Here is a 22,994-nt window from a genome sequence, read left to right on the forward strand (position 1 = left end):
TATGTTCACAGGAAGGCAGTGGAAAAAAGGTTTATGCCAGAAAGGGGAATCCTGTGCAAGAAGAGAGGTTAAGGAAGATAACGAGTCCCAGTACCATCTTGGCATGAAACTCCACCAAAGAGTTGAGACCTCAGGGACAGCTTCTTCTTCATTCCTCCCTAGCAGATCAGATTAGAGGGGAAGGAAATAGAAAATTAATATTAATCCTAACCCACACTCTCCAAGAATCAGGTGATGTATGTAAATAAAATGACAGTGAAAATCCCCCTGGACAGCTACCTTGGAAGTAACATGAAATTAAGCCTGTCTGCTCTGTCTCGCTCTGCTTTGTATAGCTCTGTCCTTTCCTCCACCAGGTGCTCCAGGTTCCGGGAATACAGCTGTAGACGCCGGATCAGGGTGTCCATGTAGCTTTCATTGGTCTGGCCATGGTAGTTACTGTGAATAACAGAAATACACAAGTGACAACAAAAAAGGGTTTACGGAAGCACACTATTGAGAGAGGCAAAAAAGAGGCAAAAATGGAGCAACGGAAAACTTCTGTCCAGTTAGAATGCAAAGTGACTCAAGAGCATCATTCTTTTTCTTGCTTGGAGGATTTAAGTATATGAATTGAAAGTCTGTGATCCACGCTTGTCACTTGAAGCTGGCAATTCTTAAAGCACCCTTAGATCACCTAGTCCTGCTAATATTCTCAACTCCAGGTTATCTTGGGTAATCCATGAATATTCATTTGGGAAGAGTTAACTGATGAGCTCGAATCCTGAGAGGAAGCTAAAGATAGTTGTTAGAAAATTGCACATAATGTTTAGATGGTGACTTCAGCCAGAAGTATTAAGACAATTTGGTGCTGCCTGTGTAAAAGGTAGAACAATTCAATGGAACAATTAGCGGCCCCTGGGCTAGTTTTACTCACAAGATCCTGCAGAATCCAGCCTATTAACTCCTGGAAGCAGAAATAGTGTAACAAGAGCCACTCATAACTCCTATTTGTCTGGGTAGCCTGCACTTGTCAAAACAGTCTGAAATCAGAAGGAGCCAGGCTGACTGGAAGAGTCGAATTAGTATTGTATCCAGCTGGACTTCAAGAGCACCCTTACTTTAAACAAAACTTTCTGGCAGGGATGCATCCTCTCATGAGGAGAACACCATCTTGTGTGTAGCAAGAGACAACCTCTTTGTTTTTGTAGGATAGAGTCTTAGAAGCTGAACCAGGACATCTTTCTGTTCAGCTGCAGTAAGATTTTCAGTTGATACACAGAGTTATGCATAGTGCAGTTGTCTTTCTGCCCATGTAAAATGTGAAATGATGTGAATACCATTGGGGTTTGTTGGTGAGGTGAGCTTTTCCAAAGAGAAGGGATTAAAAGCTCACCTTTTGGACACTGAAATAATTAATTCAGAACAAATTCTCCAGGAACAATGCAGCATTGGCCAGGTGAAAGGCATGTATAACCCCACAGGGTTTATCCAGCTATGGCCTCTATTATTCCATGACTACACCAACAAAACACTGTAATTAATGCTTCTGGTGAGTTACAGCACAGCACACTTCTAGTCAGCCTAAGCTGGGACCATCCAAACTCATTTATGGCACAACCCAGTTCATCCGAAATTTCTATTCATCCTCCAAACATTTATGTTCATTCATTTCCCGAAACTTCGATGACATGAGTCACTCTCCAACTCTTGACTAGGGACAGGGAATGAATTACTTGAATGGTTTAAATCTCTAGTTATCCAGATTGCTACTTTCACAATGTACCAATCTGAGGTATGGTGATCATCTTACCCTCACTCAACTAATACATTTATAAATGCTCATGTACACACATGTACATACACACACACACATGCTTGCCTGTGTTTTCTGCCAAACAATAAAAGAGGATTGAAGAGATTACACTCATTTTTTCCAATGACTGAATCATAATCATATCATCTCACATGCTTAAAAGTATGAGCTTTCTAACGTGTAGGAGGAGTTTGGAGAATCTTAAAAAATAAAGTCTCTGTTGCTCACCTGAATATTTTGGCCAGAGTACTTTCAATTTTCTTAAAGTCAGGCCTTTTCTCTGGATCTTCCTCCCAGCAGCTCTTCACTAGTGTATACACCTTTAAAAAAAAATTAAGGAAAGTCCACCTGAGTAATGGATGTAGAAGGATAATGGTGCTTAACAGCGCTAGTTCATGAGGGAATTTCCAGTTACTCTTGACCGGCAACATATTAAAATGTGTGACTAACTGTTTTGAATCTATGTTTAGGACACTCAGGCATCTTAAACTTAACACTGTGGTGACCAGTGACATGATCTTAACTTGAATTTGCAAGATATACAAATGAAAGGCAAGTAGATGGATCCAGTCTTGCTGGTGCCAGATACAGTTATTAACATGGATGTAAATGTTGTGGTAATTATAGTTCAAATAACCTGAGTTTGGGATTTTTCTGAAAGTAGTGATTCAGCCAAAGAGAATGAGGTTCATTGCTGAACATGTAGGTGCCTAAAATACAGACCTTTTCACCTGAGCAAGAAGCCTGAGGGATTTCATAATCGGTGGAGAGAGGTATATTTGAGGTGTGTTTCATCCTATCTTAAAGATACCTAAAACAGGTCAGAAGAGTGGCACTGTATAAGCGTCCATTTCTTTCTAGTGAAGTAATTTTCATGAGTTGTACTTCATTTCACTGGTAACAACTACAAAATACCTTTTTTTTTCCCATGAGGTTAGGTCATTTGGCATAAAACATGCATAGTTTTCGTCCTCCCATGATTATGAGCTCTAGTTTGGCCAGGACTTCTACCCTTCACCCAGAAAATAGTTTTGTTAATAATTAGCTTACTTCCATCTGTTTTTCTCCCACTGCTTCCAAGGACAAGTCTGGTCGGAAAGGCTTCACTCCTTTGCTGTTCTCAACTCTGAAAAGTTTCTCTAACACAGGGAAAAGACACAAAATGTTAAAGAACAAGTCAGAAGGACATTCCTTGTGAATAGTGTCCTATGATGTTATGAGTTACTGTACAAACAGAAGCCTTGAAGAGAGTTCCCTCATTTTAATGTAAATTTCAACTGTGGAACTTTTCTAAATATATGGCACAAGATCAAAACAGGCTGGCTTGAAGGCCCCTGAAAGCAAAATGAATAGGAATGTACATGAGTATTTATTGGTCACAGTAGACATGGTTATGGCATCTTCCCAAATGAACGTTAGGCGTTATTAGTGTGCCTCTCAGCGTGAAGTATGGCTATTGTAAAAAACTACGTGCAAAGGCCATTGCGACTTGATCAAAAGTGTGGAGACATACAACTCTCATCACAGCAATTCAAATCACCTTGCAGATGCTGAGCTTCCTTAAAACTAGGCTATTAGTGTATACGGTTTAAAACCCATTGCATTTGTAAGCTCATTTGTACTCTTACTCATTAAATCTGTTCTAGGAGTTATTTGGATTCTGAGCACATCAGAATGCAGGCTGCGTTTGCACAACTCGATTTAAGCACAGTAAGTGAGAGCTAAAGCAAAAATATCTCTCTTTGTTCTTCTCCAGACCTCAAGAGTTCCAGAGGGAGGGAGTTAAACTCCCTACCTCTGGTGCAGAGAAGGAGCCAAAAGGGATCCATGAACAAGCATGGAATAAGTTTATTAAACAATGTCTGATTGTATTTGGGAGAGAATTTTACTGAAGGAAGCATATAATGAGATGAGGAAAGTTTGTAATCGAGATGGTTTGTGCAAGTCCAGAGCAGCTAGGGATGTCTAAGCATGCCCAGTGTGCATGATCACCGTAAAAAGATGCAGTAAATTCCAGCTTTGTGGTACAGAAATTACAGACTAAAGGAGGAGCAGGAGACTTGAGTTTCCCAAGTGCTTTGGAGTTAAGAGGTTGCTGAGAAGTCTTCTGTAGGCTGAGAGAGAGAAGAATCGGTGTAAGTCTCATGTATGCTAAAGGAATGTGTTGAATTTCCATGCAGAGTACACATCTGAGAGCAACTCTTAGCAACACTGCAATTAGCCAGTGGCAGAAAGTAGTGGAACAAGGAGGCAGCTTGAATTGAGCACTGGTACGTGACAAGATTTCACAGTCTTGAGCAGTGAATGAGGTGTTTCTGCAGCAGAGTGGAGCAACCAGATGGCCTAACAGCTGTCTCACAGAGAAGTCAGCAAAGAGAACTATGACCTACTTATTTCTTTACATTAGAAATCCAGTTCTGTATGCCCATCATCTTTGTGGGACTTTTTTTTCTCTCATTAGTAGTAGTGTTATTGTATGTTAAGTTGATTAATATGTATGTGCAGGTTGAGAAAATTGACTCACCGAGTACCTGGAAGTTGAGTTTACTTTTCCTAAGTCGGTGGATGGAGGCTAGGTACAAGGTTTTTTGAACAACTCAAAATCTGAACATAGTCCCTGCTGCTGCCAGTGAAGTCTTAGAGAAGTGGTTATATCATTTGCCCTGAAATATCAATATCATATTTTCTAACCTGAGGAGTTAAATTTCTGATAGCCTCGCCACTGAAAGGCTTTCTGCAGGAGGCTTGAAAACCAAATGAATCTAACATGCAACAGAGGTATTTGTTTGCCCACTACCATTGACTTGAATTTGGCATTCTTTTCCCTCTTTTTATCAAAGATATTTGTAAATTAATGGTCACCCCAAGTTTGGGCTACTGTCTTCCAAAGTTAGATCATGCCACAAACAAAATTCAAAGGTGTTTGAATAAGTATTGTCCACTCTCTTGCTGGTTCATCTTGGTTAATGAATAAATTCAGACAATTAAATGAGGAGTCACTTCAGCAATATAGAGTAATATTCATTCCTTTCTCTTACATGAAATTTGGTGTTCTGCTGAAACTAGGCTGAACACATTTACTTAAATTAATAATAAAAAATCAAGAATAATAACAGAAGCCTTTAGATCAGGAATACATATCTTAGCCAACTACTAATGCTTTTAAGGAAACGGCTTTGGGTAGAAAAAAAATCTCCTCACTGAATGGAAAACTTAAAACTTCAACTGAAGTTTATAAAGCAGATTTTTTGAAGTTTAGCTGAATCCAGACTTAGCAAATCAGCTTCAGGCCCAGTAAGTTTATTGCTGTCTTACTAGACATCCTGATATGTGCAACCATCTTCAGCAATAGCACCTAGAGGTGCTAAAAATTCTTTCAGTTGGATGGATTAACCTAATGCTATTTGAAAGGGACGTTTTTTCTAAAATGACAAAATGCAGTGTTAAGAAACAGGACACAGTTAAAAAAAGGAACCAGATTGTGACTATGATAGGCAGGGACAAACGCAGAGTGGAGAACACAGAAACATTATGTCTGCGGCTAACATAACAACCATTAACATAACACAGAAAGACTGTAACTATTCCACAAACAGTTAAAAGAATGTAGTTTGATATAGATTTGCTTTGCAAGTCAAAATGAGCATTGACCTTTCCTTTCTCCATCTGTTTTGGGGATGTATGTAACATCCTTGCATTCATGAGGACTGTGTCTGCCTCTTCTCAAGAAAAAGGACGCAAAAGATTTTTCTGTACTATATCTTAAGCATGCAGTCCTGAAGAGTTTGTTTGAAGGGGAACAGGTGTTTCTTATCTTTTAGGTCTACATTTATATTAAAGGCTTGGTGATGTGAAATACTGTGTTTCCCCAGATGTGAACACAAATTTTTTGATAATGTAGGATGATGAATGTGCCCCAGAAGTTATTCTCAAATGTAACTCAGGAAAAGAGCTATTAGGCTGCCCAGCTGCTGCTCTAGATGTTTTACCAAATGTGAGGCGGATCTATCAGAATGACTCAGAGGTAAAGGCAATGTCTAAACTTGTTGTTGGTTACCGTCACTAGGAAAATCCCAAACCCACACATGCTTTTATGTCAGTTCTAATTTATAATAATGCCTGGATTCTGGGAACTGGGATTGACCGGGCTGTTATACACTCAAAAACAATGTAACCAAATGCACAAAATGGAGTTTATGGGATGCACTGCAGGAGGGGATGCTTTTTCTGCCAGAAGTTAGATGACTAAAGTTAATTTTGACAGGCTTGAATAAAGTCTGAATTGCCAGTTTTTAAATGCCAACTGTTCTTGTGTCATGCTGCTGAGTTTTTGTTGTTCTGTGTTGGCATTGCCGATTTATGATGCCTAATATGAATGTGCACAACTTCTAATAGAAAAAGCATTGTGGCTTTTAAATATTATGGTAAATCTGGACAGCATTGTATAATGTTAACTTTTGTAATGCTGTGGCCAAGGTGAGGAGGGAGGAGAAAGGTCAAGAAAACTCAGTGTAAACTTTATTTGCGGAAAGAATAAGGACATCTGTTCCCACAATGAGATCCTTCAAACAGGCTTTTCATTCATCACACAGTGAAAGGAGCAGCAGTTCAAGCAGCTGTCAGAGATAGTGCCTTTCACAAAACATGGAGAATGGGCTGGTTACAGTTACACCAACCCAGAAGGCTGCAATGGAGGAGAAATTTGTGGATTTACCTTTGTTGTCCCAGCAGTCTCCGGTGTAGAAGGTCTCCCTGCGTAGGATGATTTCTTGGGCAATGATTCCATAGCTGTACACGTCACCCTTCTGAGAGACATCAGCGTTCCGGAGATGCTCGGGAGCTGTCCACAGGTCTGCAATCCAGATGACAGCAGGGGATGAGGTAAGGAAGGAAAGGAGAGAAGTAATGGGAGAAGGGTGATCCTCCTCAGAGCATCCATTGGCTATAGTGATATTTCTTTTACTCTTTCCATATCAAACCTAGAGCCCATTAGTACCACTTATCTTCTACTTTAGCATCTTTCTTGAGAAGCTGACATCAGTACAGGTTAGATAAACCTCTGATGTGGTAGTTTTCAATTGTCTGGGTTTTGCTGACCCCACTTTTTTCCACTGTAAATGCAGAACCTCATACCTCTGGAAAAGTTATGGTTATCGGCAATGAACTTGCTCTTCTTAGCTACCTTTTGTGGGCTTCTTAAAAATAGCTTATGCATCTCTATAAGAACAAGGAATGCCAGTATTGTGAAAAAAAAAAAGAAAGCTGAGCATAAATTATTGAGCTAAATGCATGGAGTTTGTTATACCAGATGTCAGATGAGAAGACTGTAATATTTGCAAGTGGCCTTGATATCACGAATCTATTGAATAATCCTCAAGTGCTTTTGAACCTGACATAATATTACCTGCTCATAATCACTTTCTTTCTACAGAAATTATTAATCTGTATTTCTAGTGCAACAAGCACCATTGTACCTCAAAACCAGAATGCTCCCATAGTATGACAGTTTCTTTTGACATGCTGGTGATGTAGAGCATTTACATTCAGTGCACTTTTCTTACTCTTTTTTTTTGTGTTCTCGTTGTTACTCTTGGGCATGTTTGTGTCTGAATGTAAAAATTTTCTCTCAACCCAGCTGCAACTGTGTGATCAGTTTGTCCTCTGATCATACACTGCAGCTATGACACAGGGCTGTGCTTATTATGCTCCAAGCTCTACTATACAGATTCAAATGGCGTAATTTCAGATGGGCTCATAAGAAGGAAAACACAAGTGGAAAGGAGTGCTCTATTTTACAGAAATGTCCTATGAATATGAGATTAATAGAAAATGTAAAGAAAATATGTTTAAATTATTCTAATCTGAATGAACACATATTTCTAGGTTCCTACGTAAGGAATGAAAAATATTCTGATTATCATTGCATATCATTACAGATATTTTTAAGGATGATCAGACTCATGAGTGTTAATGCTTAAATTAAATCCCAGAGCGCTGTGGAAATGTGTGCATCAAATCAATAACAAGACCATGTGATAGTTAACTCATGTTTTTCTTCATGCAAGTTTAGCATTATTGCTGAAGACAGCTACTTACACGAAGGCCTTGGATGCAAAAAACTTTTCTTACATGTCAGCCACAGGTGAAATCACTGTTTTCTAAACTATAAATTGAAAATTCATCTTACCTTTCCTTCTCACCTACACTGCCTAGTTTCTTTCTCTTAATGCTAATAATTCTCTTTCATTGTGTTATCTAAGTCAAGACAGTGTTTTCAGATATCATTTTTATGATGGCTTCTGCATGAAACAAAATCATATTTTATGTTTCATACTGTGTACAAGATTTAATTAGGCCCTACAGGACTATGAATATAAGAAAATTCTATTAGGTAGGAAACTATAAAGGACAGTCCAGCTGGGTACTGTGCTTACCTTTCCTTGGAGGCAGAATTGAATTACAGCCAAAATCAGTGATCTTCACTACCATGCGATTGTCTACTACACAGTTTGTGGATTTGAGTCGACCATGGACTTCAGTTTTGCTTGAGTGGAGGTAAGACATCCCCTGTGATTGATAATAAATGAGGAAGAAGGCAAGACGACATGTGAGACACCCAGCTGTTACTAGACTCAACAAGAATGTGAAGTAGTAGTGTAATATCTGTCCAAGTAATTAAATGGCCTTCAACAGCAATGGATATGCATAAATCACGATTCCCTGTCATGGAGGGAAACAAATATTATTTTACAGAGGAGACTTTCCAAGGTGACAGGAATAGTTAATGTTAAGAAATGAGGAAATGGATCATTAGAAGCATCAAGTCATGGAAGACGATCCTTCCTCTTAGTTAACAAAAGTCTGACGTAGCATCTTGGGCATTAATAAGATTAGAACACAATTCAGCAGTTAGGATAATGTATTTCCTCCCACACAAGTTTTGATTTCACTTGCAGTAAATGCTTTTTGGTAAATTTAGTGCAGTTTTGTTGGAATGTCACACCAAAAAAGTGCTTCCAACTACATGTTCATCCAATGGACACCACAGGTGTGAGATGAATTGCTCTTTATGTCTGTATTTTTGAAGATTACCATACAGCAGAGACTTCATTCAGAAACACTGCAGCAGATCCTCTAAAGAGGATCCTCTAAAGAGAGGTCAATGCAGAGAGTGTTAGATGATGCATTAAGGCTTACAGAAGGCAGGAGATCAGATTAGACCATCATAATAATGTGACCAGCAGGAGCAGGGATGTAATTGTGCCCCTGTGCTCAGCACTGGTGAGGCCTCACCTCGAGCCCTGTGTGCAGGGCTGGGCCCCTCACTGCAAGAAAGACCTTGAGGGGCTGGAACGGGTCCAGAGGAGAGCAACGAGGCTGGGGAAGGGACTAGAGGGAAAGTCCTGTGAGGAGAGGCTGAGGGAGCTGGGGGTGTTTAGCCTGGAGAAGAGGAGATTCAGGGGGGACCTTATCACTCTCTACAACTGCCTGAAAGGAGTTTGTAGTCAAGTGGGGATGAGGCTCTTCTCCCAGACAACTAGTGACAGGACAAGAGGGCATGGTCTCAAACTGCATCAGGGGAGGTTTAGGTTGGATCTCAGGAAACACTTCCTCACAGAGAGGGTGCTCAGGCATTGGAATGCACTGCCCAGGGAAGTGGTGGAGTCACCGTCCCTGGAGGTGTTTAAGGAGAGGCTGGATCTGGCACTTAGTGCTGTGGTCTAGCCGATGTGGTGGTGTTGGGTCATAGGCTGGACTTGATCTCAGAGGTCTTTTCCAGCCTCAACAATTCTGTGATTTTGTGTGATTCTGTGAGTATGGTTTTCTCTGTACTAGTCAATACATATCACAGAATCACAGAATGTTAGGGGTTGGAAGGAACCTCAAAAGATCATCTAGTCCAGCTGCCCTGCAAAAGCAGGATCACCTAGAGTAGGTCACACAGGAACACATCCAGGCAGGTTTTGAAAGTCTTCAGAGAAGGAGACTCCACAACCTCTCTGGGCAGCCTGATCCAGTGCTCTGTCACCCTCACAGTGAAAAAGTTTTCCCCAATGTTTTTGTGGAACCTCCTGTGCTCCAACTTGCATCTGTTGCCCCTTGTCCTGTCATCGGACATCACTAAGAAGAGCCTGACTCCATCCTCCTAATATATTTATAAACATTAATGAGGTCACCCCTCAGTCTCCTCTTCTCCAAGCTAAAGCAACCCAGCTCCTTCAGCCTTTCCATCACCTATCCATGAGTTAATTTCTGAAGCGGGCATGATGAGGACGCTGATGCAGTTGCAGCTGTACTTCCTGAGATTCAGCCTCCTGTTTCTCAACACACAAAGGCATACAAAGGTGGTTGCTTGCCCCTTTTTACTCATCATCTCTGAATTTATCTCATTTAGTCTAAGGCAGCTGAATATAATGTAATACATGAGAAGGGGCCAGCACTGAGGCATAGCAGGAAAAGAACATTAGTAAGTGGGCGTAAAGTGAAGAAGGGAGTAGGTATGCTAATTTGCACCCTCTTGCTATTATTTATTCCGCTTCATCTCTCTCTTCTGAACTACTTAAGCTCCCACCTACTTATAGAGTACTGCTGGTTGTTTTTCTTCCTACAGTCCCTTTTCCTGTAGCCCAAGCTATATTCTGTGGAAGCCAGAACAGGTACATCATATCTGTTTAGTTTCTTCTCTGAATGGTTTTCCACTTAGACTCCTACTCCTAGATGTATAGCTCATCCTTTTGTATGATAACTGCTAGATAGACTTTAATCAGGGTGACATAGCTCACGTGGTCATGAATTTGCTGTATAACATGCTGGGTTTTCCCTCCAAATACTGTGTGCCCATAATTGGGAATAGGTCAGAAAATGCTACAGGAGGTCACTGAGACATGAGCTGAGTTTTAGGCACAGCAGATGTATGTCTGAGACACAAGCAGCCTGCAAGAGATGCAATCGCTGGAGAATGCTGTTGGACTGGTTATCCTGGACCGATCTAGACCCTGCCAAAATTTACAGAGACTGTGCATGATATATCCAAGGAACACATCTCTTGATTAAACAGCTTTTATCACGCAGCCCTGATGACACTATCCAGGATGTTTTGCCTTCTTTATGTTCTATTTCCTCCAGCTGTGCCTTTTTCCATCTCCTGCTTTCATCAGCCAGGAAATATACCCACTGCCACAGCAGAATTCCCAATCAGTTTCAACATCAAATGCAGGCAAAGGTAATTTTTATTTCCTTATACCAGGGCTTTCTTGTTAACAGTTTCTGAAGGCAGTAGTCTTACAGATGTGACTGATAAAATTTTCCTCTTTCCTTCCAACTATCCTATGCATCTACTTGAAAACACAGAACCTATTAAGAAACAATGATATGATTTTCAAAATTCATAATGACATTCAGTGCAGTACTCCTAAATCCTTGAGGCACTCTTGCGACCTCTGCTCTGAACCTTGGAAGCTTTAGTTCTTTTTTCCTAACACAGTGCAAGAATATTACAAGTCCTTGCACAATATCCTGCAGCAGCCCCTTATTTAATAAATAGTGTTGTAACGACAGTGTATGCACTAATAACTGCAAGGCTTGATTACTTCAATTCCTTCCTAGTAGACCTTTCATCAGAGCAATTTGGTCACATGTGGCCAAAACCATGTAGCTACAGGTGCTGCTATCAGACCTAGAGGCAGCAAAGACAGCAAAAAAAAAAGTAGGTAAGGAAATTAATGGAGCAGATTTAGGGCTTCTCCTTTGCCTATAGCACCTCCTCTAGTGGACTAGAGGCTGCTATAGGAAGTCACTACTTGGCTAGCTGTACAAGGGAATAAAAATGATCCAAACTCTGTTCCGAAACACTGATACAGCAGTTTCCGTGCCAAATGAAGAGTAGTTGAAACATGAGGACTGTTTGGGCAATGGTAAAAGTGGGATGTAGGAGAGGGAGAAGCTGGAATGATTTAACCCCAGTTGGCAGCTAAGCACCACACAGCTGCTTTCTCAATTGTCGGATGACGGGGAGAATCAGAAAAAAAAGAAGTAAAACTCATGGGTTGAGATAAGAACAGTTTAATAATGGAAATAAAATAAAATACTATTATAATAATCGTAATGAAAAAGTAAATAATAAAAAGAAAGAGAAATAAACCCCAAGAAAAGACAAGTGATGCACAATGCAATTGCTCAATGCCTGCTGACTGATCCCCAGGCAGACTCTGAGCAGTCATCCCACACTCCTGGCCAATTTCTCCCAGTTTATATACTGAGCATGATGTCCTGTGGTATGAATAGCACTCAGTGAAAGCTGGGGCTGTGCCTGCCCTCGGCCCCAGCTCTGAGCCCCCAGGGGCCCCCTGGCCTCAAGCTGCCCAAGTTTGTCACAGGAGGGCAAAGGAACTGCTAGACCTGGTCACAGGGATTTTAACAGCTGGGAGAGCTGAGGCTGGGCTTTAAAAGGGCAGATACTGAGATGAGAAGAACAGGAGCTGAAGGGCCATGAGGTGACTTATGTAAAGCAAGAAGCTGTTCGAATAAAAATAGACAAGGCGTCTAGAGGTTGGGAAGCTATGGTGTGGGAAAAGTAATACAAGAATTTTAAGGAAATGTCTAGGTCCCAGAAGGAGTATCAGGTGAAGGAATAGGTGAGTTTGGCAGATCATCCAAACGACAGTAACTTTCCTGACATTCCTATGTACATAAAAGTTTTCTGTAAAATTTTGTGAACCATCTCTGCTAACGTGGCTAATAATGCTCAGGAACCATTCCACCGAACGGGTGAGGTCGGCTACCCAGCCTCAGATGCCATGTCCAAATTTCCAATGTTGCAGTGAAAGACTGGTTGTGAAGTCCTAGTCCCAGTGCAGTCACTGGGCAATTGGTCACTCCCTTCAGAGGGACTGGGACTTCTCTCTCCCTCTCATAAACAGAGCCAGTACTAGTCCCTGTTTTCTAAGGAAACATCTGAAGGTGAACTGCAAAGGGTTACAAAATACCCTTTTTTTCATATGTTATAAAGAGGAAGGGAAATTCCACAGCTGCTATTTAAACTTAAACTTAATGCTGTACGTTAACTGAACTTGAAAGTCATTAACAAGGCCAACAAACTGTGACAATTTGGATTAAGGGGGCTTTAATAAAGAGCAAGATTTTCAATATCTCTTTAGAACAGACACAGTGGAGTCATTCATTATGGAGACCGAATCTGAACGGATGCATGCAGGGAAATGGGAGGACTATCCAACTGCAAACCAGCAACAGGAAGATGAGAACAGCTGAGCACTTGCAAAATGGCAGAGGTAATTCTTTACATTACCTGCAGAGGTATAATAAATTACTGTACTTGTGAATTATAAAGGCTCCTTAACTACCAGTTAAACAGATACAAGTCTGGAATGTAGAAAATAATTTCCTTTACTGTGCATATTGATTATTCCAACCACGTGGACCTAAAATGCAAAGATCTCTTGAAAGATACTGAAAAACAGTCTTGATTTCTGCACAAGATTAATTTCTTCCCTCTCAAACTGACTGAAATGGATAGCTCTAGTGAGAAGATAATCACTCTAGTGAGTGAGAAAATCAGGATGCAAAATAAACAGTTTTGCTAAAAAAAAAAAAAAGCTGATCCCATCTCTGGGTACAAACTAGAATCATTTGAAAAAATAGAGTTTTTCTTTGTATGCTTTACCTGAGGGCAGAGAGACGTGTGTTTTGCAGGTCTCGTGACTGCACAAGCCCTACTAATCAAAGCCACTGGTCAACAGATGGTAATCCTGTCATTTTGGGGTCACATTTCTTTGGGGCATAATTTATTTGTTTACTTATAAACAGCCCAAAGCCATTTCTGATCCCTATTTCCTTTTTCAGTTTGAGAGCCTCATCTACCTCCTATATATACTCCTCCTGCCTAATATACCTCTCGCCAGAGAAGGAAAGAGTAGAAGAGCATACAGCTCTAGCAAGGAGAGGAGAAGACCTTGAGAGCTGCCCTTTTCCAGAGGATCAGTTTTTCAAGACAGGACAGGTTGATTAACATTGCACTGCGAGCAGCCCGCTTACCTTGGCAATATCGTACATGACAGAGATTTTAAATTCCCAGTCCATGAATGTGCCATCAGGGTAGGAGATTTTATCATTTAAAACATCCTGTCAAGAGACGAAAAAGATGGTTCTAATCTACATCAGAGGAAAAGCAGAAGATGAGATATGGGTACCTACATCGCACAGCTTTCAACCAGTGACTAAAAGAGGTAGCCCTTTGGTTTTTTATAGGGAGTACACGCACTAGAGCAGGAGTTGACTCAGAAAACAGGGAAAATGAAATATATTTTAGCTTTACACAGAGCTAGAAAAGTGGGGACTCCAGAACTGAGGTTTTTTGTGTAACTGAACGTAAATTGTGAATTTGCTTTTAAAGCCAAAGCTTTAATAAAGCAAAATAGCTGAGACATAAATGGGCAAGAGAAAGGGAGAGGAATTTCTGAGTTTTGTGCTCACAGTTAATCTTGTACCTATTGACTTGTAAGTTAGAAGTAAACAAAGTGCCAGTCATTTATAGGTCTTCCAGTCACTATGATTTCTGTCGCTAAAAGTAAACCTTCATGAGTATGCCAGTTTGCAACAATGGAATAGAGATAGTGCTGTTATTTTGCTTTTTGTTCCAGAGGTCAATGGTACCAATGGAAGTCTTTGTATGAACTCAGAAAAGCAGAGACACTGTGTGCCTGCAGAAGAGCTGATGCCGCTAATACTTCATAATTAGCACTGAAATAATTTTTCATAGTAATAAAGCATAGGTCTTCCCATACCTTTTGTCAGGCATCAATTTACCATTTCTTTTGATAGATAAAAATTAAGGGCTGTTGTCCCTTACAGCACAAGATTTGCCATATTGCAGCCTCAAACTGTTTGCCCCTTATTACTCTGGAATATATTCTTTTCTCTATCCTTTCACACTCCAAGGAAATTGCAAGGTCCACAAAGGCATCAGCAAAGACAACAGCTAAAGCTTGGAAAATAAAGAATAAGGTATATCCTATATGCTCCCAGTAGGGGGGAACAATACAAATACTGGCTGTTGCTGTTGCCTGGGCAGAGCTCTGCCCACACCTTTCCTTGTTTGCACCTCATTTCATCCTCTGGCTGCTGAGAACCGTCAAACTGATGGCAGCCGTATTAGTGCAGGTGGAAGGCTGGAGACAACCAAGCAAGGGAGAGGAAACTTGGGGTCAAAACCTGCCACCTCTTGCTCAGTTCATGGCTGCTGCAAGAGGGCCAGAGACATAGAGATGGGGATTTTATTTTTTTTTTACTTTGAAATTTGTCAATTTGGGGATGGTAGGAGACCTGCAAAATTCTTTACCCGCAGAGAACCTCTTTCGCAGTACTCAATCACCCCAAAAATCATGGCGTCTATCTTCACAGTGCCATAGAACTTGGTCAGGTTGTAATAGTCAATCTGTAGAAGCTAGAGCAGAAAAAATGCATCTAGTTTTAAAAGCAATCATTGTTAGTACAGAAACATGGGTCACGGATACTTGTGTAACATGGCATTTTGTCTCAGGCCCTGGTAAGATGCGTGAGTTTCCTTTAAACTAGTGTGTGCTAAGGCACTGAGTGAAGTACTTGAAGGCATCTGTCATTCCAGAGTCTTCTGAATTAGGGAGATAAGAGCGGCTGCTGTTGGATACTGCAAATTAATTCCAGAGCCTACTACAGTCTTCATTATTGCCTCTCTGCTCAAACCTCCCAGCTGACCAGAATAGCCATCAGGAGTGACACAAGGTTGTGAATCAGTCAGTAAATGAACAAGTGATAAAAATTTAATGGCACTGCATGATATTATGGACGTTGTCCATTTATATAGACAACTGTAGTTTACTTTGAGGTATTTTTAGAGCTTACTGAATTCACAAAAGCTGCAGTGTGTAAAAAGGAAAACTCTTCATTCAGAAAAGATGCAGTACTGCAGCCAAATTCATCTCTCATGTTGGAAAAGTCTGTATGCACAAGTCAGCAGAGAATTACTTATACTCAAAGAGCTGCACTTGGCATTCAATAACAAGATTTAACTACAACATTCTGCTAATAATGAATTAGCATGATATGAGCAAAGTGTGCATTGCCTGTATTTAGTGAAGCCATGTGACAAGGATGAGTTACTTCATTCATCCTTAGCTTCACTGGCATACAGTCCAGACTCTGTAATAGTGATGAAATCACACACAAAAAGAGAAAGTTCATCAAGCAATATTATTTGAGCAACTCATTACCCATCCACCTCACAAACATGCACAAGCATATGGCCATTGGAGTTGACAGTGCAAAGAAATAACTTCACTCTTAGGCTCCATCCCACCCTGCAGGGTCCAGTTGCTACATGCAGCAGTTACCTTGTTCAGTTCTATTTTTTGCTTCTCTGAGAAATTACCGTCACTGTTTTTGAGATCTTTTAGGATCACCACCTGAAGAAAAAATACCAGTGGGAAAAAAATCATAGTTTTAGTACAACAGCAATTCATAATTCTTTTCCAAGAAATGTTTGTACAGAGTAATACTTCAGAAACACCTGTCTGCTGCTTCGCTGTTGGAGTTTCAGTTAATCAGCTAATAAGTAATGAAGTTATATTTCCTTCAAATTATTTACCAGGTCAATTTAGAACTGTCAATGCAGATTTTAACTCAAAATGAGCATACCTCAGTCAGGCAGGTAGCTCTACTGAATGTACAACAATTGCCACGTACATGGCCTGCCCTCTATTAATCCATTAATCCTCTCAGTACCAAAATATAGCAGATCTCTGGTCCGTCTGTTTCTGCTTCCATGCTTCTGCGCTAACCTAGTGGCTCATGGAGTCTAATATTTTGCCTTCCATCAGTTAGCGAAATGCAAAGCATCGGACAGGGAATAAATAGCTTATTCCTTCCAGAAGATCAAGCCATTTTGCAGGGTCAGGGGAGGTGGGATTGTCTCTGGAGAGGAGTGGCCTCATCCCAGAAAGGGCCCTCCTAAGCCAAGGAGGGGAGTGTGGACACTGCAGTCACGTTACCTTCTTGTCATATTTGCCTTGGCGCAGTCTCTGGGTGGTGTCACGTCTCTTATCTTCATCGATCTGAGAACAAAGAAGAATAATTAACTTGCAATTATCACCTACTCAATACTTGGCAGATCCAGAGAGATAAGTAATTTCAGTGTGTGCCACACAGAGAAGTATATGTCTCTCTCTCGGGAGGTTCTCTACATGCCACAGAAAGTGTGGGACATCCATGCCACTCCCATGGTTGCTGGGGCCTCCACCTGCTGCTTTCATGCTCCTGGGCATTACAGAAGCATAACAACATACAGGAAGATAATTTGAAACAGAAGAGACTGGAAATCAATGCCCAGCCCATCACAAAATAAGCTTTACTGCTAGGGAACAGATATATCCTATTGGGGAGCGATAGATGGGGAATAATCTCTTTTATCTTCAACAGAGCAAGTGAGGGTTAAGAAATTTTTTTTTAATTAAAATTAATTGTAACAGATCCTAATGTTACTAGAGCCATCGCCTGCATTGTAGTCACAGCATGCCAACACCCGAGCATCGATGATCTTTAGAAGACACAGTTTTGGGCATTGAGCTTCTCTTACCTTCAAACTAACATGACTCGTCTCACTGGTCTCCAGAGGCAAGATTTCCTCAGGCGGTATATGGGACCATTTCTTCCACCGGCGCTCATTATCTCTCCTGTACTTCCTGCAAAACGAGAAACCTGGTTCAGAATATCCTCCCAGTGAACCGAAACTCACAACAGGAGATTAGGACAGAGAAGCTTCTAGTGTCAGTATGACACAAGGATGGAATGTCAGGTTGACAAAGCTTGAGCACAAGCCCTGTGGCTCTCACAGAGTTTTCTAGTTTGAGGCTGCTCTAATTTCCCTAGCTTTGGGAAAACGCAATTACTCTTTCAATTCCATAGTCGTAGCAGAAGAACAGAAGAGATTTAGCAGAACAACTGCTAAGCAATTGCCAGAGTCTCAAGGGAGGTTAGAACAATTTAAACACAAAGTGCTGTCTGGGTTTTATATAGTTTTCTCCTCCATGTTATTGAATGTACTCTGGAGGGAGGTCCCACAAACAAACGCAAGCCAAAGGAAGTCCTGATATCAGAACTGGATGGTAAGAACTAGTGTGAACACAATGCCAAGAGAGGAGGTAACAACAGCGTTGAGATGAGATGCCTTTTTGTCAGTGTCCCTTGTATTCTGCATATTTTGTAAAAATAAAGAAAGAGCCATTGGAATGGTTCGAAGGAAACTGCTATCTTCCTTGCAGTATGTCAGAGCAGACGCTGTCTTCTGTTGGAGAAAAGCTGCAAGATGACTAGGACTTATCAAAATACCTGTTTACTCATGCAAGTCCTTCCTCTATTAAAAAAACCAACCCACAGGACTGACTGCAGACACTGCAGGAGAATCCTGACGCACTGATAACTGCTGGAAAATGCTCCAAGTAGGAGAACCCACAACATTGACTAATAACATACATATTCCCTTTTCCCAATATATTTTAACATACATATGTGTTGTGTAAGGAAAGGAAGATCAATAACTGTGTTAAGAACTTTTTTTCTCAGTTCATTCTTCAAAGCTGTGTTGTATCACCAAGATGCACTGCCATTCAAACTGGTATCAGCTGGTGATTAAGGACATATCAAACTGAATTAAAATCTACTAGGTCTAATAATCAGTTATGTGTTTTTCAGAAGTCTGCATTTTTACTTAATAGTCCCAACTACTTAGGGAGTTGTGGGATAGTTCAGGTGTCCTAGAAACTTGGGAGATAAAGAAGGAATACTGAGGCATTTTGTCATTTTCGTAGCTAAGTCTCTCTTCTCCTTTGCTTGTTAGGGGACAATCTTTGGTACCAATTATAGTTGAGAAGTTTGCTATTATTTCAACACTAAAAGTGCAAGATTTGTTCTAAAAAATACTCAGGAATGTCTTCTGTATTTGATGCTTGGGAATATTACAATGATATGTATACAATAATAACCTAATCATCTAGATAGAATCTTTAGTTTTAATGCAGATGCAAACATGGGAAAGTACTGAACCATTTACAGCAATTCTATACCGTCTCCAGACAATTTTTTTATCCATTTTCATAGCCATTAAAAACTTTACTTGTCTGTTTATATGGTAGTGCTGAGATGTGGCAATGATTAGCTCTTCTATTTCTTGGATACAACTGGATGTGTAAGGGTTGTATAACTTTATCTTTGATTTTTCCCTTATAAAAAGCTTTAATTAGCAAGGCAGATTGGCCCACTCAAAATAAAAGAGCCTGGGTAGTGTCTTTTTTTAATTAAGTTTTCTTAAGACTTGATTTTCTCACTTTTTCTGAAGTTCTTTGATATACAGCAAAGACAGATTCTGAACTACTGAAAACAGATGCAGCAGTAAGATTTCCTTTTACTATTATTGTTTTTAAATATGAAAGAAAACCATATACTTTCAAAATGGAGTGGCATTTCTTCCAGCAAAATGAATTTGATTTCTATTTCTGGCTGTTCCATCATGATAAAGCTGAACTGTGTTATACTCATGAAATTCTAGCTGGTAGAAAAGTCAGTATGTGATGAGTTGGACTGAGTCAGAGGAAACTGAAAGATAGGATGGATCCATGCAATGCAAACACAAAAACATGGTGTTTTCACTCCTACGGGGACTCAAGACAAATACCTCCTTCTAGATTGAACTTTTACGTCACCAATAGTTTAAAGAAATGTAAGTGAACCACAAGTAAGCTGAAGATGGACAGCAAAGTGGAAAAAGTCTGAAGACTGGTCTGAGACATGTTTCTGTGTTTGTACAGGAAACAGAGCTTTTCAGCAGATGCAAAAACTTTGAGACTTGCTGCATCTTCTCCCTTGCTTATTAGCCTGACATAACAGTGCTGTGGATGAAAACACTACTTGGCATATACTGAAGAGATCACACTGAGGGCAACCACCCAGTTATATAGGGTAAGCTAAGGAATCGTTCTTCAAGGAGAAATCAAAGGCATTGCCATAGAAGGACAAACAGAAGGCCAAAGGGATTGGTACCTTAGAATCAGCAAAGAGATGATCAGAACCAGAATCACAATTCCCGTGAGTGTAAAGACAGCAATAGTCAAGATGTGTGGGCCTGCAGAAAAGAAAAATTGAAAAACAAACAACTTGACAGAAGATGCTAAAAAACAATATTATATTTTAGAAATTACCCTTACCCGCACATGTGCAAGTCACAGTAGCTGAGCAGGGATATCTTTGGTCACGTCCAAACTGAGAGGCTTTGATAAAAGTCCAGCACTGCCTGGAGAAGACGCACAACACTGCGGGATGAAGCATGACCCACAGCAGTGCACTCTTACATCCCCACCTGAAGCATGGGCACTCTATAGTGACACCCAGGTGGGAGGTGAATTTAACAACACTAAATCTCACATCAGCTCAGCAGCAGTTTTCAAGTGTTCTCCTCTTTAAAAACAAATTAGGAAGTCCAGGAATAAAGCTGACTTTTCTTAGTAACCATCTTCTAAGAAAACAAAGCAGCCAAACTTCTTAGGATAACTTAGGATGGTGGAGGCAAACCTTGGGCACAACTGTGGGGTGGGGATGTAGATGGGGTAAGCAGCTGACCATTTGAAATCAACCACTGGCAGGCAGGAAACATTGTTTTCCCCCAGCATACCTAGGACTTAATGCAAAATGGGCTCCTCATTGACTCCTTTGGATAAGGCTTGATCCCTACTGTTTTTATCCTTAAATACAATACTCAGTGATGATTTTCTGATTCAGACTTTATGATGTCTTTTCCTTTCCAGTCCTGTTGGGTACCCAGCCAGTGAGAAAGGCATATACCACTTTCACAGTGAATTTCCCGTAACTACCCATACCTTTGTCACCCAGAGTCTTTACTGATATAATTTGCTCCAGGATGGGACACACCTGAAGCTTCCACTCAGAATTTCAGCTGATAGAGAGCCACCTGTGGATTTGAAAGGCATTTACTAAATTGTCCCTGGAAGCTGCCAGGCACCGAGCAATTTGAAAATTTGGCTGTTCAGACATCTGAGGACAGACCCAAAACCACAGAGAACAAAAGGCTTTTAATCCTGAGCAGGCAGGTAGGACAGCCAAGGATGGGAATTGATTATTTAAGGTTGTAATTTTGATTGTCTTAATGTGGAAAAGCAAACTGAAGCTTGTCTTGGGTGAGTTCTTGGAGCTCAGGGGTAATGGGAAGGCAAGTTCCAACTTCCTTTGAAAATCAACAGGCCATTAGCGCAGAGCTTCATCTGGTGGCCTCACATCTAGAGTGCACCTACTCTAATGAGCCAGTCGCTTAGGCAAAGAAGGCAGAGGAGAATCTAGTTTTGCGAATTGCTGTGTTTGTTATGGATAGTAAAAGAGCTGAGCTGATGAGCCTTGCTGAGGTTAACGTACTTTTGCCTGTGCCCAGAAACAGAAATAAAGGCACACAGGAAAATGATGAAGTGTAAAATTAATAAATAAATAAAAGGCAACTTGACACACACTAGCTGCCTTCAGAATCACGCAGCAACCGAGCAGGGTTTTTCATCATGGAAATGGGTCTGCATCTGACATAGAAGTCAGTTTAGGAACTTCCCTGGATTTGGAACATAGCTTTCTGGCTTTGATTTTTCTTGTTCTATGTATCATGCCTTTTCACCTTTTTTCTGTGCATTCATTCCAGCATCAGCCTCAGGGCCTCCTAGCGACTTTAATATTAGTCTGATGCTCTCTATTGAAAACGGTGCTGCTTTCCCTCTGCCAACAAAGGGCATGAAGTCACCACTATAAAACCACGGATCCGTGAGGGTGTGCAAAGCCATTTCGTAGGAATTCTCTGACACTTCTGGTCTGTGAATCGTGGCTTGCAGCTTAACAAGCAGAAGGTTGTAGTTTCCCATGGAAGGGCTGGAGGACCGCAATTTGCCGTTCCCGAGGCTCTGCTACCACCTCTCGGCTCTCACTATTACTACACGCAAAGGGAAAGTGCCTCACAAATTCGCTTGTTTTCAGGTCCTCTGGAACCGGCAATGTTTGTATTGAAGGCTGACCTTATCCCTGTTTAGAGGAAGGTTTAAAAGTTTCTGAATAATGGGAAAACGTGGATGAAGCCCCTTTTTTAACGGGAAGAAACCGGGTAGCCGGACTGGGTCAGCTGTTCTCAATTACAGCCTGGGAAGGAACAGGGTTCTGGTTGCTGTGTCTGTTCCCCTTCCTGAAGGAAAAAAACATATTTCTGGTTGGAAATATGTTTTGACTGGCTTTGGCAAGACATAGTGATTACTTACATTTTGGCCAAAAAATGTTTCCCTTTGAGGGAATGTATTTATTTATAATCACACAGATGGAAGGTTTATTTTTAAAAAATGTGAAAGCAAAATAATCAAGTGTCTGTGGCAGGCACTTTGGTTTAGCATAGCTTGGCCACAAAGTCAGGCCTTGGTTAAGCACTGAATGTTAAATTACTGTTTTGTAGACACTGGCTTTCCGCAATTCTCATTTTTCTTTTGCCCTTGTGCGGCAGCTTCAAACAAGGACATACTCAAGGGAATGTTTTAAAGATAAAAAGATCCAATGACAACACAGCATGTTGTGGGGCCCAAGGGATGGATGAGAGTGGGACTGGAGCAACACAAAGTCTAGAGCCCAGCAGCACATGGCACAGGGAGCTGATGTAGGGAGACCTTGTGGCTGATGTGCAGTGTTGCCACCTCTGCACAAACAAAACTTGTGGTCATACCAAGGGAGAACAGAGATTTGATCAGAGCTGAAAAATAAAAGCTCCACTGGACTCCCTCTGCTCTTCTCAGAGCTGTCTAACTGGTGTCTTGTCAGTGCTGCTGCCTGCTCCTGGCAGCTCCCATGTATTCCTGGCAATAAACCACTACTTCTGCCTCTTTTAGGTCAGGTAAGCTCTGACTTGAAGCCATGTGAATGACTTTACTGAGAAACAAAATTGTTTGTATCCACATACCACCATGCTGCGAATGGATTCTTAGTTAGCAGACGTTTGTTCCTCCAGGTACCACTTTCATAGAATCATAGAATGTTAGGAGTTGGAAGGGACCTCTAGAGATCATCTAGGCCAACCCCCCGGCCAGAGCAGGATGCGCTAGGGCAGCCACACAGGAACATGTCCAGCTGG

The 22,994-nt window shown here is 40.9% G+C and overlaps 1 protein-coding gene across 1 annotated transcript in view; it reads right to left on the reverse strand.

The window, feature by feature from the left end:
* Positions 1-275: 275 nt before the first annotated feature.
* The window catches only part of GUCY2C (guanylate cyclase 2C (heat stable enterotoxin receptor)), a 39,051-nt gene continuing 16,332 nt past the window's right edge, over positions 276-22,994 (reverse strand). Inside the window, exons 11-21 of the mRNA XM_009870994.1 lie at positions 19,880-19,961; positions 17,421-17,526; positions 16,837-16,899; positions 16,180-16,251; positions 15,150-15,254; positions 13,847-13,933; positions 8,230-8,362; positions 6,510-6,647; positions 2,846-2,934; positions 2,024-2,115; positions 276-438 (exon numbers count right to left, since the gene is read on the reverse strand). Coding sequence (XP_009869296.1) covers positions 276-438; positions 2,024-2,115; positions 2,846-2,934; positions 6,510-6,647; positions 8,230-8,362; positions 13,847-13,933; positions 15,150-15,254; positions 16,180-16,251; positions 16,837-16,899; positions 17,421-17,526; positions 19,880-19,961 — 1,130 coding nt within the window. The remainder of the gene's footprint in view (positions 439-2,023; positions 2,116-2,845; positions 2,935-6,509; positions 6,648-8,229; positions 8,363-13,846; positions 13,934-15,149; positions 15,255-16,179; positions 16,252-16,836; positions 16,900-17,420; positions 17,527-19,879; positions 19,962-22,994) is intronic.

This window comes from Apaloderma vittatum, unplaced genomic scaffold, assembly GCF_000703405.1.
Source record: "Apaloderma vittatum isolate BGI_N311 unplaced genomic scaffold, ASM70340v1 scaffold21526, whole genome shotgun sequence".
In the NCBI taxonomy this organism is placed as follows: domain Eukaryota; kingdom Metazoa; phylum Chordata; class Aves; order Trogoniformes; family Trogonidae; genus Apaloderma; species Apaloderma vittatum.